Source organism: Macrosteles quadrilineatus, unplaced genomic scaffold, assembly GCF_028750875.1.
Source record: "Macrosteles quadrilineatus isolate MER2022 unplaced genomic scaffold, UCM_ALF_1.0 Scaffold_8__2_contigs__length_117827958, whole genome shotgun sequence".
Classification (NCBI taxonomy): Eukaryota; Metazoa; Arthropoda; class Insecta; order Hemiptera; family Cicadellidae; genus Macrosteles; species Macrosteles quadrilineatus.
Genome location: NW_026542601.1, coordinates 12,098,388 through 12,111,523, shown reverse-complemented (window position 1 = coordinate 12,111,523; position 13,136 = coordinate 12,098,388). Strand labels below are relative to the sequence as shown.

The 13,136-nt window shown below is 35.0% G+C and overlaps 1 protein-coding gene across 2 annotated transcripts in view; it reads right to left on the bottom strand.

Moving 5' to 3' along the window:
• LOC128999265 (nuclear protein localization protein 4 homolog) overlaps positions 1 to 4,745 on the bottom strand; it is a 47,841-nt gene extending 43,096 nt beyond the window's left edge. Inside the window, exons 1-4 of one of the 2 annotated variants that reach the window (XM_054425660.1) lie at positions 4,646 to 4,745; positions 2,523 to 2,603; positions 1,612 to 1,807; positions 805 to 970 (exon numbers count right to left, since the gene is read on the bottom strand). In XM_054425660.1, coding sequence (XP_054281635.1) covers positions 805 to 970; positions 1,612 to 1,807; positions 2,523 to 2,603; positions 4,646 to 4,666 — 464 coding nt within the window. In that variant the 5' untranslated portion in view covers positions 4,667 to 4,745. Of the gene's footprint in view, positions 1 to 804; positions 971 to 1,611; positions 1,808 to 2,522; positions 2,604 to 4,461; positions 4,545 to 4,645 lie in introns of those variants that run through there. The other variant, XM_054425661.1, reaches the window with a different exon arrangement.
• Positions 4,746 to 13,136: the final 8,391 nt, after the last annotated feature.

Sequence of the window (13,136 nt, the reverse complement as noted above, 5' to 3'; positions counted from 1 at the left end):
AAAACACAACACAACAACTTTACCCAACCTGATTTAATTGTAACCTATGAATATAAAATATACTGTAGATAATACACTGTAGAATATACTGTAGAGAATCTAAAATTGCCTGAAACAAAATATTATTACTAATTCAAAAGAGTCTAGGTGGGTGTTTGGATTGAAAAATACAGCAAATTAATGGAACAAAAACAGACTTGAGATTAGGTTGAAGAGGGAATTGAAAAGAGAAAAGTGAAAATTGTGATTAAAAAATAAATTACAGATGAAATTGGAGAGAATTAGAAAGACCACAAAAATGGACGGATGTCACATTATTTGTTAAATGAGAAATGAATTGCAATTTATCCTATGGATAGTGTTAAAATCTTATTTAAACTTTACTACGAAAAATAGATCAGTGAGACAGTGACGGTAGCACATTACATGGCAACCATTTTACACAACTATATTTGTCTACACTTGTGTGCTCTATCTTTGTGTATTACGGCCTAGCTGGATTTTTTCTAAGGTAAGCTACCTTAGCAACTGCTAGTCTAAAAATCACAGTCCCATCCTAAAGTCTATTCTTAAACTGTACTAACCTTAAATTATTGTTATCAGTTTAAGTTGAGACAAGTTTATTATTTTGATTTTAGTTAACCGATTGTATTAATCACCATGCTAAATATTCATGGTCGGTTGTTGTCATCTCAAGCATTGAGGAATCTATGTAAGATGGTTTATACTAGATTGTAGATGTTATCCTCCGGATTGCCAAATAATATTAAAAGGTTTAAATATTAGATATGACCAACTACGTACTGCCTGTCCCTGGTACGGTGGAAACGTCCGTCTTGCAGAGCCAGCTGCTGGTCGACCTCGTCCTCTACCACTGCACCTCCCTGGCTGTGGTTTTGGTTCAGGCTGGACAACCGCGAACTACTACTGGACGGTGACGCCGGAACAGAACCTCCCTTGGCTATGTCTCCTGTAGCAGTGGAGTGCAAGTCAGTAAATTTATAACTTTTAACAAGAAACTTAGATACAAACTAATATAAGCAAAACTAAATTTTCAAAGAAAATTAGATACCGTACAAATTAATAAACGCAAAATCAGTTTTTACAAGAAACTTTGATACAAACTAATATAGGCTAGGCAAAACTCAATTTTTACAAGAAACTTAAAAACAAATTAATATAGGCAAAACTAAATTTTCACAAGAAACTTAGATACAAAAATAATATAGGCAAAACTAAATTTTCCCAAGAAACTTAAATACAAAGTTATATAGGCATAACGAAATTTTCACAAGAAACTTAGATACAAATTAATATAGGCAAAACAAAATTTTCAGAAGAAACTTAGATACAAATTATTGCTCTGAAAAATCTCCAATTCATGATAGCTGGCTGAATGAAGAAAACTGAGGAAACAGACATTAAATAAACTAAAACTAAATTATACATTCACCACTTAAAATTCAATTTCAATTCAATTCAAAAAGAACATAACCGCATAGTATAATTTTTCAAATGTACAAATAGTATATAGTGACTTGGAGGCAACAAACGACCTTTTACTTGTAATTTTTATGTGGGCCTAGTTATAGGCTCTAAGAAATTACGAACCTAAGCTGGAGCTCTTGCTGGTCCCGGGCTTGTCCCAAGGTACTGTTCCGTTTATAGATACCATGTAGACCATGTCTCCGTGACGCAGACCGATGCTGCCAACCGTGCTGCTGCGTGACGACACAATCTCTTGAGCGCGCGATGGCTCTCGATACAAGGCAAATGTGAAGCCTGGCAGCTCAAAGGCATTGTGGACCTGAACAAAGGAGGTTGGGTTATAACAGTACCTACCCTACGGGCTAGTTAAAATCATAGTGGTTAAAGTGAAGTTAGGAGATAACATCCTGTTTGGGCAAAACAAGTAAAGATCCCCTAATATTCTCTAATAGTAAAACTTGTCAAAAACAAGATAGGTCACCTTTTAAAATGATGTAATTGTTTAATGCGGGAAGAAGCTCGTTTATGTACACTGACACCACTAGTGTGTGAAAACGTAATTATAAGTAATAAAGTATACAAGATTAATGCAGAATCACAAGGCAGAGTGACAGTTATAGTATCCTTTTTGATTGTATCTACCTTGATACAGAAAAAAATCATTATAAAATCTTACATTTTCTACACAATACCTCTATTATAACTTCTTGAACTCCAAGTACAAGTCAAAACTAGTCATCCAGGTCTTCTTCATAACCAATTACCTTTACCCCACTTACATTTCATATAGGTAGGTTAACTTTGAAGGAACTGTGTTAAAATGAGTACCGGTATGAGAGATTGCTACATTGCATGAAAAATTGTTCAACATTTTGACAATTATACATATTAAAGACTGCAGTATATATAGGCAAAAAAACAATACGTTCAACCCTATGTTATCAGTTACTAGATGTAAACTTATTTATAAAAGTTAGCAAACATAATGGAAAATTGATAAACTTATGAAAATTATTAGTATTATAGGAACACACCTTTTCAAAAAGTGTAATTGTAGAGTCACTAGGAGAAAGTTCAACTCTCTTTGTTCCTTCGGGTGACTGAATCCGCAAAATCTGTAATAACCAAAAATGTTGATTTACATTTACAGTTTTTAGCTTAAGGGGTCTAAACCCAACAATTAAGTAACTTTACTCAACCCACGTCGTTTGAGTGACCACTCATCGACCTGTTACTAAATTTAGGCCTGTACTTACATTTCATTGCTGGTTAAAACACTATGTAATAGCATTTCAAAGTGGTAAAACTATACTAAGTTAATTTTACGAATAACACGGTAGGCAGTACCTTTGAAAGGCGTGTTGTTTAGCATAATGAAGACAGAGAAATGTTGTTATCACGGCACTGTAAAAATTGTAGAATTCATTTTCAATAGCCTATAACCCTAGTTCCTACTGTTTTAGTTCCTACAACAAAATATGCCTAAGTTACTGTTCCAAAATATTGGCCTATTAAAATTGTCAGTTTAAACAAGTTTAAAGGCCTGTAAACATGGCATGGTACAATAACAACGGAGAGCCTTAGTTCAGTCAAGTAAAACAACTTAGGCCTAAGTAACTTGGCTTATGACCGTTTAACTATATGCAAGTTAAAGCTACTGACTTTAAATGAACCTTGGATCCAAACACATTTTTTATGTTTGGCATAACTTATTGAACTAGATGAAAATCTGAACAATAGGCCTACTTGTATCAAATCATCATATGGATAGAGAAAATGTTTACCTTGTGACATAAAATGAATTAAAATTTAAAATAAAACTAAACTCTATAGAAAGGTAATTAGATTTCAACAGAATTGCCTAGGTCTCTATCTTATCTTTGGAAACTTAAAAATCTCCTTCTTACTGCAGAGAGCTTGTTATGTTAGTTTCTGTAAACGAAACAACTTTCATCCTAATCAAAGCTTTCACAAGGGCTTATAATTAGAGTACCATTATCAAATATGTCACTAACTGAAGAAGGCTAATATTAGGCCTAGGTCTTATAATACCTATTTAATTATAACGTTTGGGGGTTAACTAAACATTCTGGATATCAAAAATTTTTACAGTACATTGAACTGTTGCACTTTACTTTAGGTCACTATAACTTACTCATTCGAATAAAAATATCGATTATTCGATTGTTTCATTTGATATATCGTTTGGTTAGTTAGGTTAGGTTAACCTTACCTAACTAACCAAACCATATATCGAATGAACCAATCGATTAATCGATATAGGGCTATCGATCGATATTTTCATTCGAATGAGTGTTCGACCTAGAATGAGTGTTCGACCTAAAGTTAAGTGCAGCCCATTGAACATGTTGAAGCTAAATAATCACATAGCCTATCCTAGTTAAGTTAAATCAATCATTTCATGCAGGTTTACTCGCTGTCAAAATAATTTAAATGTCTAACTTAAGACTTTGCAATTTCTACACACATTCCCTGTAAGTTTTATGGCTATTTAAACTAATAATATTTGCATACATCAACTAACTTAGGCTAACTTATCTTTAAAAAGTGGAAAATTTCAGAGTTAGGCCCAGCCCTAGCCAAGCAAGGCCCAAATTCTACATTGGAAAAAAATTACAGTAGGTAGGCCTAGGCCTACTCAAAGACGACAAGATCTCTAAACCATATAAATAGGCTAAGGGCTATGGTGAAACTTGCTTGAGTAAATCTATAGATATTTCAAATAGAAATTTCAATTTTTATAGACCTACTCAGCGGATTGGAAAACTCAAATCACCAAATTTAATTGAGGTTAAATTTAAGATTTACATTAGGCCTACTTGCTAATAGATGCTAGTTTAAATTTTTATTCAGTAGAACATAAATTATGAATTGGGGATGGAAAATTAATGATAGGCCTTTAAGAACCAACAAAAACTAGGCCTATTAACTACATCCCATAGAATTACTAACCATAGTTTCTTTGAAAGTAATGACAAAGCAACAATAGAGTGTTTACTATGGTAGGTAACACTAGCTTAGGCTGGTGCTCTGACAATCCTTTTTTTAAGGGTTAAATGAGCAGAGTGTGGCGAGATAGGAATGTGTACTTAAAAACCAGTTCTATTTCTAATTTTTAACACAAAAATATGCTTACAATATTTTTAGACTTCGACATAATATCGCATTTATATAATGCTAAATTCTGATCTCGCTGTCACTGTATGCTTGCTTGAGCTGAGCTCATAGATCAGCTGTTTTTCATTTGCAGTCATCCAGCCAGGCAGGCATCTATGATTTCTGCTCTGAGGCTTTTGGATTAAATAAGCCAATGTCATCTGTTGTTATAATTTTTTGTTCGTACATGCGTAACACCAAAATAATTATACAAAATATATTAATGGACACTAAAATCGTAATAAAATACTTGGGTTGATGTGTACTGGCAGTTGGTGAAGTATATAGTTTCCTAGTTATTAAACCAATCTTTACATTATAGCACCGTCCATTACTATTGGGTTTCCTATAAGGAAATATAACTAAAGACTAAAAAAGCATGTCATAAAATCAACGAGCATATATCTCCCCAATATGTCCAGTAGGGAGATGCAAGTTCAACATTAAACTACTCCCATGCTCATCTCTTATGAAAACCATACCTACAAACAAGTAACGAAGACACATCATACACTCTTCTTGATGGAATTCTCTTTTGACAAGATCAGACCAATGTTGGGTTTTGATTTAGAGGGGGGGCCTCCTTAAATGTGTCCTGTTTCTCCTGACTTTTCTTCCATCATTCTGATTTATAATGTTCTAGCTGGCCCGACAGACGTCGTCCAGTCCTAATGTGGTTTTATGTCAAATGCTCGTTCATTTTCAAGATGAGCACGTTCGCATGGCTCAATCACGTCTTGGTTGAAGTTCGTTCGCTACGCTCACTCACCTTTAGGTTGGAGCTCGTTCGCTGCGCTCACTTGCCTTCAGGTTAGCTCGTTCGCTACGCTAACTCACCTCCAGGTTGAAATTCGTTCGCTACGCTCACTCACCTTTTGGTTGCAAATTAGCTGTTGTCATAAATTGAAAAAAATAATAGTGCTGCACCCTGTTGGTAAACCTATTAACTTTTTAATGCTATTGAACATCATAGAATTAAATTCTTTAGTTGAACCAGCTGTTAAGAATCTTTAGTTCCATTTAAATATGAGTACTCATAAGGTTAACATGGGAAACTCCAGAGCCACTGGGGCGGAGCCCTTTTGACGGATCTGCACCAAACTTCACACAAACCATCCTTGAATAATGCTTAATAATACCTGAAAGTTTCATTACAATCTGTCGAGTGGTTTCGGAGTCCATAAAGGACAAACAAACATACATACATACAAACAAACATACATTGGATTTTATATATATATACCCCCGCCGCAGCAAACCTGCAGACTAAGCGAATTTCCATATACACAGCTGGAATTCCACTAAATTGTTCCCTTAAAATTGTCAGATTTATTTCCTATTTAAACATCATTAATATTAATGAGTACTTAGGTTTGCTGCTACAGGGAAGAAAATAGGGGGTTTTTATTGAAATATTAATAGTTTAGTATGAAGTAAACAAAATTTCAAAATTTCATTAATATATGTCCATACACAAGCAAGCTACAAACACTGTATTTATTCTCCATAAGAATAAAATGGTAATTTTAAATTTACATTATTTTGAGATTTTTCCGTAACCGTTAGGCATGCAACAATGCTTCAATATACTAAATTATTTGTTTTTTTGAGCTCTACAAAATGGTTTAGAAAGAAATTGCAAAATTTTATGTTTTCAGGGTGAAAAATTAGAAAAACCCATTTTTACCCCATAAAACCCCCCATAAACCCCTGTTCCCATAGTCCGATCATGCTGGTTCGCGAACTCGTTCAAATAAATGTAGGTTTACACGTTTATACCAAATTTCATCAAAATCGGACCATTTTTGCTCGAGTTATCACGCTAACGGACACATATATAAATATATATATATATATATATATATATATATATATATATATATATATAAATATATATATATATGAATTTGAACGGATGGTGTTTTTGGCCTCTGGGGACCTCAAAACGAAAAACTAAATCGGTCCCGGGTCCAGATCTTACCATGAGACCTACGGTAATAGCTTATTCCCTATATGGGAAATTCGCTAATATGACCTATGGGTGTTATGTAAGATTTATCCATCTGTCCCGATCCCCATGTTTTACCCTTCTGTACTAAAACAAAACTGATTAATTTGGCTCTAATTTAGTTTAGGCAATGGTTTACGAGTTTTATCGTACGACTACAGACTACGCTTAGCTGTTAGTTTTACCATAGCATTTACATCAAAATTCTTAGGCTTAAGTTGGCTATATATACGCAAGAGATTTTGGTCTTAATCCTTAGCATAAGTTGAGCTGGCGTTATATCGTTGAATACAGTAAATATATTAATATATTTTTTATTTTCACACTTCAGTACACAGTCTTCTGAAGTATTAAAATTGAAACATAATTCCCATACGCACGGAAGTGTGATATTGACTACTTGAGACTTCTAGAGGTTTTATAATTGATAATGTATACTCATTTTGAATACTGATTAGTGTATCCAAGATTTTATGTAACAAATAGGCGCCTGCAAACAATAAGAGCTTACAGCAACACACTGCTGTACATAAGTTGCGTTTTAACTACTGAAGGAGTTGGATAATACCTGTTTAGAGGCAGAACCATAATTTACTGTGGTAGAAGGTAGGAATAAGAGAAAAAGGACCATTAACTAATATATAGTCAATTGCAGAAAAAAGTCAATGAATTAGTTTAAAACACACGGCAATCTTATTTTCTAACTAGATAAATCTTGTTAAATCTCGTATGATTTCAATTTGTAATACTGTTGGAACTCTTCAAAATGTTCTCATGACCAAGAATATTAAATCAAATGTAAACAGTTTGAAATGATATACAAGCAAACGTCCAACATAAGTCATATAATGACGCAGATAAAACATGATGACTAACGTGGGTTTCTATTTAAATATTCAAGATCAAATATTTCCCAGCATATGTACTGTATTTGAAAATAATTAATTGTTTTCGGAAACAGTCCTAATTTTTAGGAAACGTTCAAATAAACAACTGTATTGGACTCTGGCCCTCATTAACTTATCGTCATTGAACAAAGTTTAGTTTAAATATTTCAGATCGTTTTATTTTAAACATCTGTACTATACCCGGCATTGATCACCTGCAGACAGGTGAAGAACAAATTTATATCCCTGCTAATAAAGAAGACTATATAAGATAGCCTATAATTTTCACCACTCTGCGATGTTTTTGTAGTTTTATAAACGTTTATTGTTATTGGAGGCTGAAATACGTATTGCTGTCCTTGCCAGCTGTCATCGTCATTTGGAGACCAAGCAGGTTTTTACATCCCTAGGGCCGAAAATCAGCTGTTCGCTTATTTACTTAAAGTATGTTCGTACCTAGGGCCGAAAATTCGGGTTTTCTGGCTCGAGGCAGTTTATAAGTTCGTTTTTTAAACGATCGAGAGCTGCAAAACCATTTCGGTCCGTATAGTACGAACCACGAACGCTATTTTACACCACACATACCCTAGTAGCACTATTCACAAAAAAATAATTAACACTAACAACTTTAACTTAGTCAACACAACTACAGCTTTAAAATTATGTGAAGAAATATTTTGAGGAATCAGACTATTTATTATTTTTGCTGATACCTCTAAATACTTCTTCACATAACCTTACAGGTGTAATTGTGTTCATTTATTGTATATATTTTCCCAATTTCGTATAGTGTGGTGAAAAAAAGTGTTCGTACCACTGACTGAAAGGGTTTTGCAGCCCTCGATCGTTTAACAAACGAACTTATTTATTTTATCTTCAGCAAAAGGAAAACCATACATTAACTCTCTAATTACTTCTAATATCGAGCAACAATACGATTTATTGCCAGTGCTACCAACTGAGCTACTAGAAACTTGATTTATACCTAGCCATTAGACCGTGAAATGATTTTCGTGACCAACTACCGGATCATGGATACTGACCAACTCCTTCTAAATGGAACACAACCAACTGAGTCACCTCTGTATTTCTATGTGTAACTGAGTGTGAAAAAAGCCAAATTTTTAACTCGACATTAAAATATGTATTTTCGATAAGCAGCAGTTGTTTGCGGATATTTAAAAATATTAGACTGGGTTTCAACATCGAATATAAGCCCACTTAAGCATGGCATAGCCACTGAAGGAACTCTATGTAAAACAAGCTATTATCCGGTCCACAGGGATTGCGCCACTGCCAAATCCCCCCCTAAAACGCAACGTCGTTGCGCCAATATGGCATTTCTTCAAGTTCAGAAAATACTTCAAGTACAACTTTAGTTCCTTCCTTCATTATCGGGTTATGTTAGGTTAGGTTAGGTTAGGTAAGATAGGATGGATTAGGTTAGGTTACATTCCATCTTCCGCCCTATTACCCGGCTACCTAGGGTAGCGTTTGGCGCAATCCCGGTGCGTGCCAGGCTGACTCTTTTTAACCCTTACATAACTGGCGCAATCCCGGTCCGTCCTTCTCATTCCCTTGTCTTGGCTGTGGCTGACTAGCTGTATTGAGCACGTGGGAAGTATTTTGGCAGTTCCACGTTCCACGACCTGTAACCCCGTATCATCACTCACATTCCTATCCCGACCTTCACAAACCAGTTCTGTGGAGATGCTATTCATGTGGATAAGTGTCACTGATTGTGCCATATCACTATCTGTATCAGGGACGTATTTAAGTATCTGCCGCCTCTAGGCAACAAAGTTTGCCGCCGCCCCTCCCGCTCCCACTTTTCAACGCACTCCCCAACCTCACTAATATCACCCCAATGGCCAATGCATGCCCTGTCAGCTGGTTTTGTGGAAAAATAATCGGTAATATTGCATGCGGCATCAACAAATTTAATGACTTTTCACCACACTATGATGTTTTTAGCTGTTTTACATGCGTTAATTGGTGGCTGAAAGTTACGTTTTGATGGCCATGCCAGCTGTCATCGTCATTTGGGGACCGACCTGGTTCTTACATCCCTAGGGCCGCAAAATCAGCTGATTACTTACTTTTTTAAACATGTATGCATATTAAATACACAATCAGTATCCATAGCATTGCAATAGAATTGTTTTATTGTCACCGCTGCCTAACAACTATTTATTTTAATTTTTGCTGATTCCTCAAATTATTTCTTCACATAACCTTAAAGTTCTAGTTGTGTTGACTATCAGTGTGCATCATTATTGTGGTGAATTAAGCTCGTGCTATTAAGGTATAGTGTGGAAAATGGCGTTCGTACCATGGACCGAAATGGTTTTGCAGCTCTCGATCGTTTTAGGTTGACTTCGTCTTGAACCTAAAAACTATCTCGAGCCGGCGAAACCTCATTTTCGGCCCTAGGTAAGAAATATACTATTTCGACCCCTTTTAACGGATGTTTTTTGTGCCATTTTTTGCAAAACATTCTGACTTGGATAGGCCTACACGGAAGGCACCATTTTTTTTATCTAATCAGTATTTTTACAATCCCATTTTGCGGCATTAAACGGCACACAAAATCATCTGTATACAATAGTTCTTATTACGCTTTTCATTGAACACTATTAATCAGATCCACTTGAGAGACGTGCTATTGGCTTTGATATGAAATGAAAGAAATATGTTTTCTTAAACTATTTATTTCTTACAAAAAACACATGAATCGCAAAGAAAAATTACGTACTTTTACTGAAAGAATATTAAATAATTTTAAGTTAGTTAAGTTTGGTACAGTGGTAAGTATTTAGTTCACACTTTCCTTCTTGATTTTAACCTAGCAAAAGAATCTTTCAGCTATAGTGCTGCCGCTGCGTAGTGGTGTATGAAGTAAACAGAAGGGAGTGTTTTCTACGTTTGTCACTACATAGCGGCCGGCACGGCGATCCGCTCCCGCGGCGAGCGTGTCCGCCAGACCAATAGGGCAGCACGGACAACTCTACACATCTGTGTAATAAACTATTGACGTTTGTTTGACTTGGATGCGTTCTGAAATAGTTTTATACTTAATCAAAATATTTGAAATGGCTATTTTGCCGTTCTCAAAATTATTTTCTAATTTTTTTTTAGATTAAAACTTAGTTTTTTTTTTACCCTCAAAATTTTGCCGCCCCTAAAATTTTCCGCCCTAGGCGGGCGCCTAGTCCGCCTATTCGGAAATATGTCCCTGATCTGTATCACACATTAATAATCACACATTCGTCGCGGACGCTCGATAATATTCGATTATAGTCAAATCAAAATATTTTTATTCGTACAAGAAAAGTACTTGTTAGTACATCTGAATAGTGTAAACTTAGCTATTTAAATTAACATTTGCTTAACTATTCATACACTCTTCTATGGAATATAATACTTTGCAAACCAAGTAAGTTTTTAGTTTTAAATTTGAAACAGTTTATTTGACACTTTAATTCTTTTGGCAATTTTCTGAAATAACTAGCGTTCTGGATTAACTAGCTAGTTGCCGAGGAACTTTTCCTGTGGACTTTAGAGGTTCGTTTTATGTCTCTGGAGTCGTCAAAACTAGTTCATCAGTTTTTTTTTTTTTTTTTACTTAAATGGGATTCACGTTTGAACTTGTTGCTGACAATATAAGTCGTAATGAATAATAAAATACCCCCGCCGCAGCAAACCTGCCGTCTAAGCGAATTTCCATTTGGCTGAATTGATTTTCAATTGATCTATTTAAATAACATTAGGTTTAACGAGTACCTAGGTTTGCTGCTACAAGGAAACTAATAAAGTACGTGTTTTAAGTAAAATAAGTATTGCTTAGTATAAAATGAATATATTTGCCAAGTTTGATCAAAATATATCCATAAACAAGCAAACTACAACATTTTACAATATTCTCCATAAGAATAACATGGGAATTTTAAATTTACCATTTTTTTAGTTTCCTCCATAACCAATAACTGTAAAAAAACACTTTGATATACTGAATTGTTTGTTTTTTTAAAGCTCTTTAAGAAGGTTTAGAGAAAAATTGGGAAATTTTGTGTATTAAGGGTCAAAAGTGAGAAAAACCAATTTTTACCCCATAAAACCCCCCATAAAACACTGTTCCCATGATCCGATCATGCTGGATCGCGAACTCATTCAAGTTTATCCCGCCTTACACCTTCAAACCAAATTTCATCAAAATCGGATAAAAATTACTCAAGTTATCGTGTTCACGGACACACATATATATATATACTAGCTGTAACCCGCGGGCTTTGCCCCGTTTAACTTCTTAATTTCAAGATTATCTCGTTGGCATGGCTCAATCACGTCCTGGTTGAAGTTTGTTCGCTACGCTCACTTACCTTTAGGTTGGAGCTCGTTCGCTACGCTCACTCACCTTTAGGTTGGAGCTCGTTCGCTGCGCTCACTTGCCTTCAGGTTAGCTCGTTCGCTACGCTAACTCGCCTCCAGGTTGAAGTTCGTTCGCTACGCTCACTCACCTTTTGGTTGCAAATTAGCTGTTGTCATAAATGTAAAAGAAATAATAGTGCTGCACCCTGTTGGTAATCCTTGTAACTTTAATGCTATTGAACATCATAGAACAGAACCAATTTGTTTAATTGAAACAGCTGTTAAGTTCAATAATTCCATTTCTCATAAGGTTAACATGGGAAACTCCAGAGCCACTGGGGCGGAGCCCGAAAGGATTTTTGAAATAAGAATATGCCTATATGTTAATCGGGAATGTGAGCTATCATCATGCCAAATTTCAGCCCAATCCGACCAGTATTTTTCGCGTTCACTTGTCACAAACATACATCCATACATCCATACATCCAAACTTTCTCATTTATAATATTAGTAGGATATATATAAATCTATATATATATATCTATATATATATATATATATATATATATATATATATATATATATATATATACATATATAAAAATTTGAACGAATGGTGTTTTTGGCCTCTGGGGACACCAAAATGAAAAAGTAAATCGGTCCCGGGCCTAAGTCTTACCATGAGACCTACGGTAATAGCTACTTCCCTATAGGGATATTCGCTAAAAAGTACATTTTCCTTAGCATTTGAAAATGTGTAACAGTTACCGAAATATTGAAGGCTTTACAGCGCATCAATCTTTAATCCTTACAATTTTACGCAAAACATTCTTTACTATTTTTGGTTTATAACATTGCATGTATATTACAGCATACAGATGAATAGGCAAACATGTTCAACTTAAAATATCAGTTAAAATTGGTCTCGATTATGTAGTTATAATCGGGTGGAAATAAGAAAATCATGAACAATTGAAGAGTTAAACCGTCTGTGGTACGTTAAAATAAAAATCCATTCTCCACCAGAAATAAAGAACGGGTAAATAGGGTTTATCTAGATATAAAAAATTGGCAAAATAAATATAACTCAAAATTACACATTTTTACCCATCTCGTTGCCGTAAGGCGATCATCCAGGTCAGCTGTTTTGTAATTTGTACGACAGCTGATGCCACCCAACAGCTGGTATTGTTTGAAAGTTTTAATTA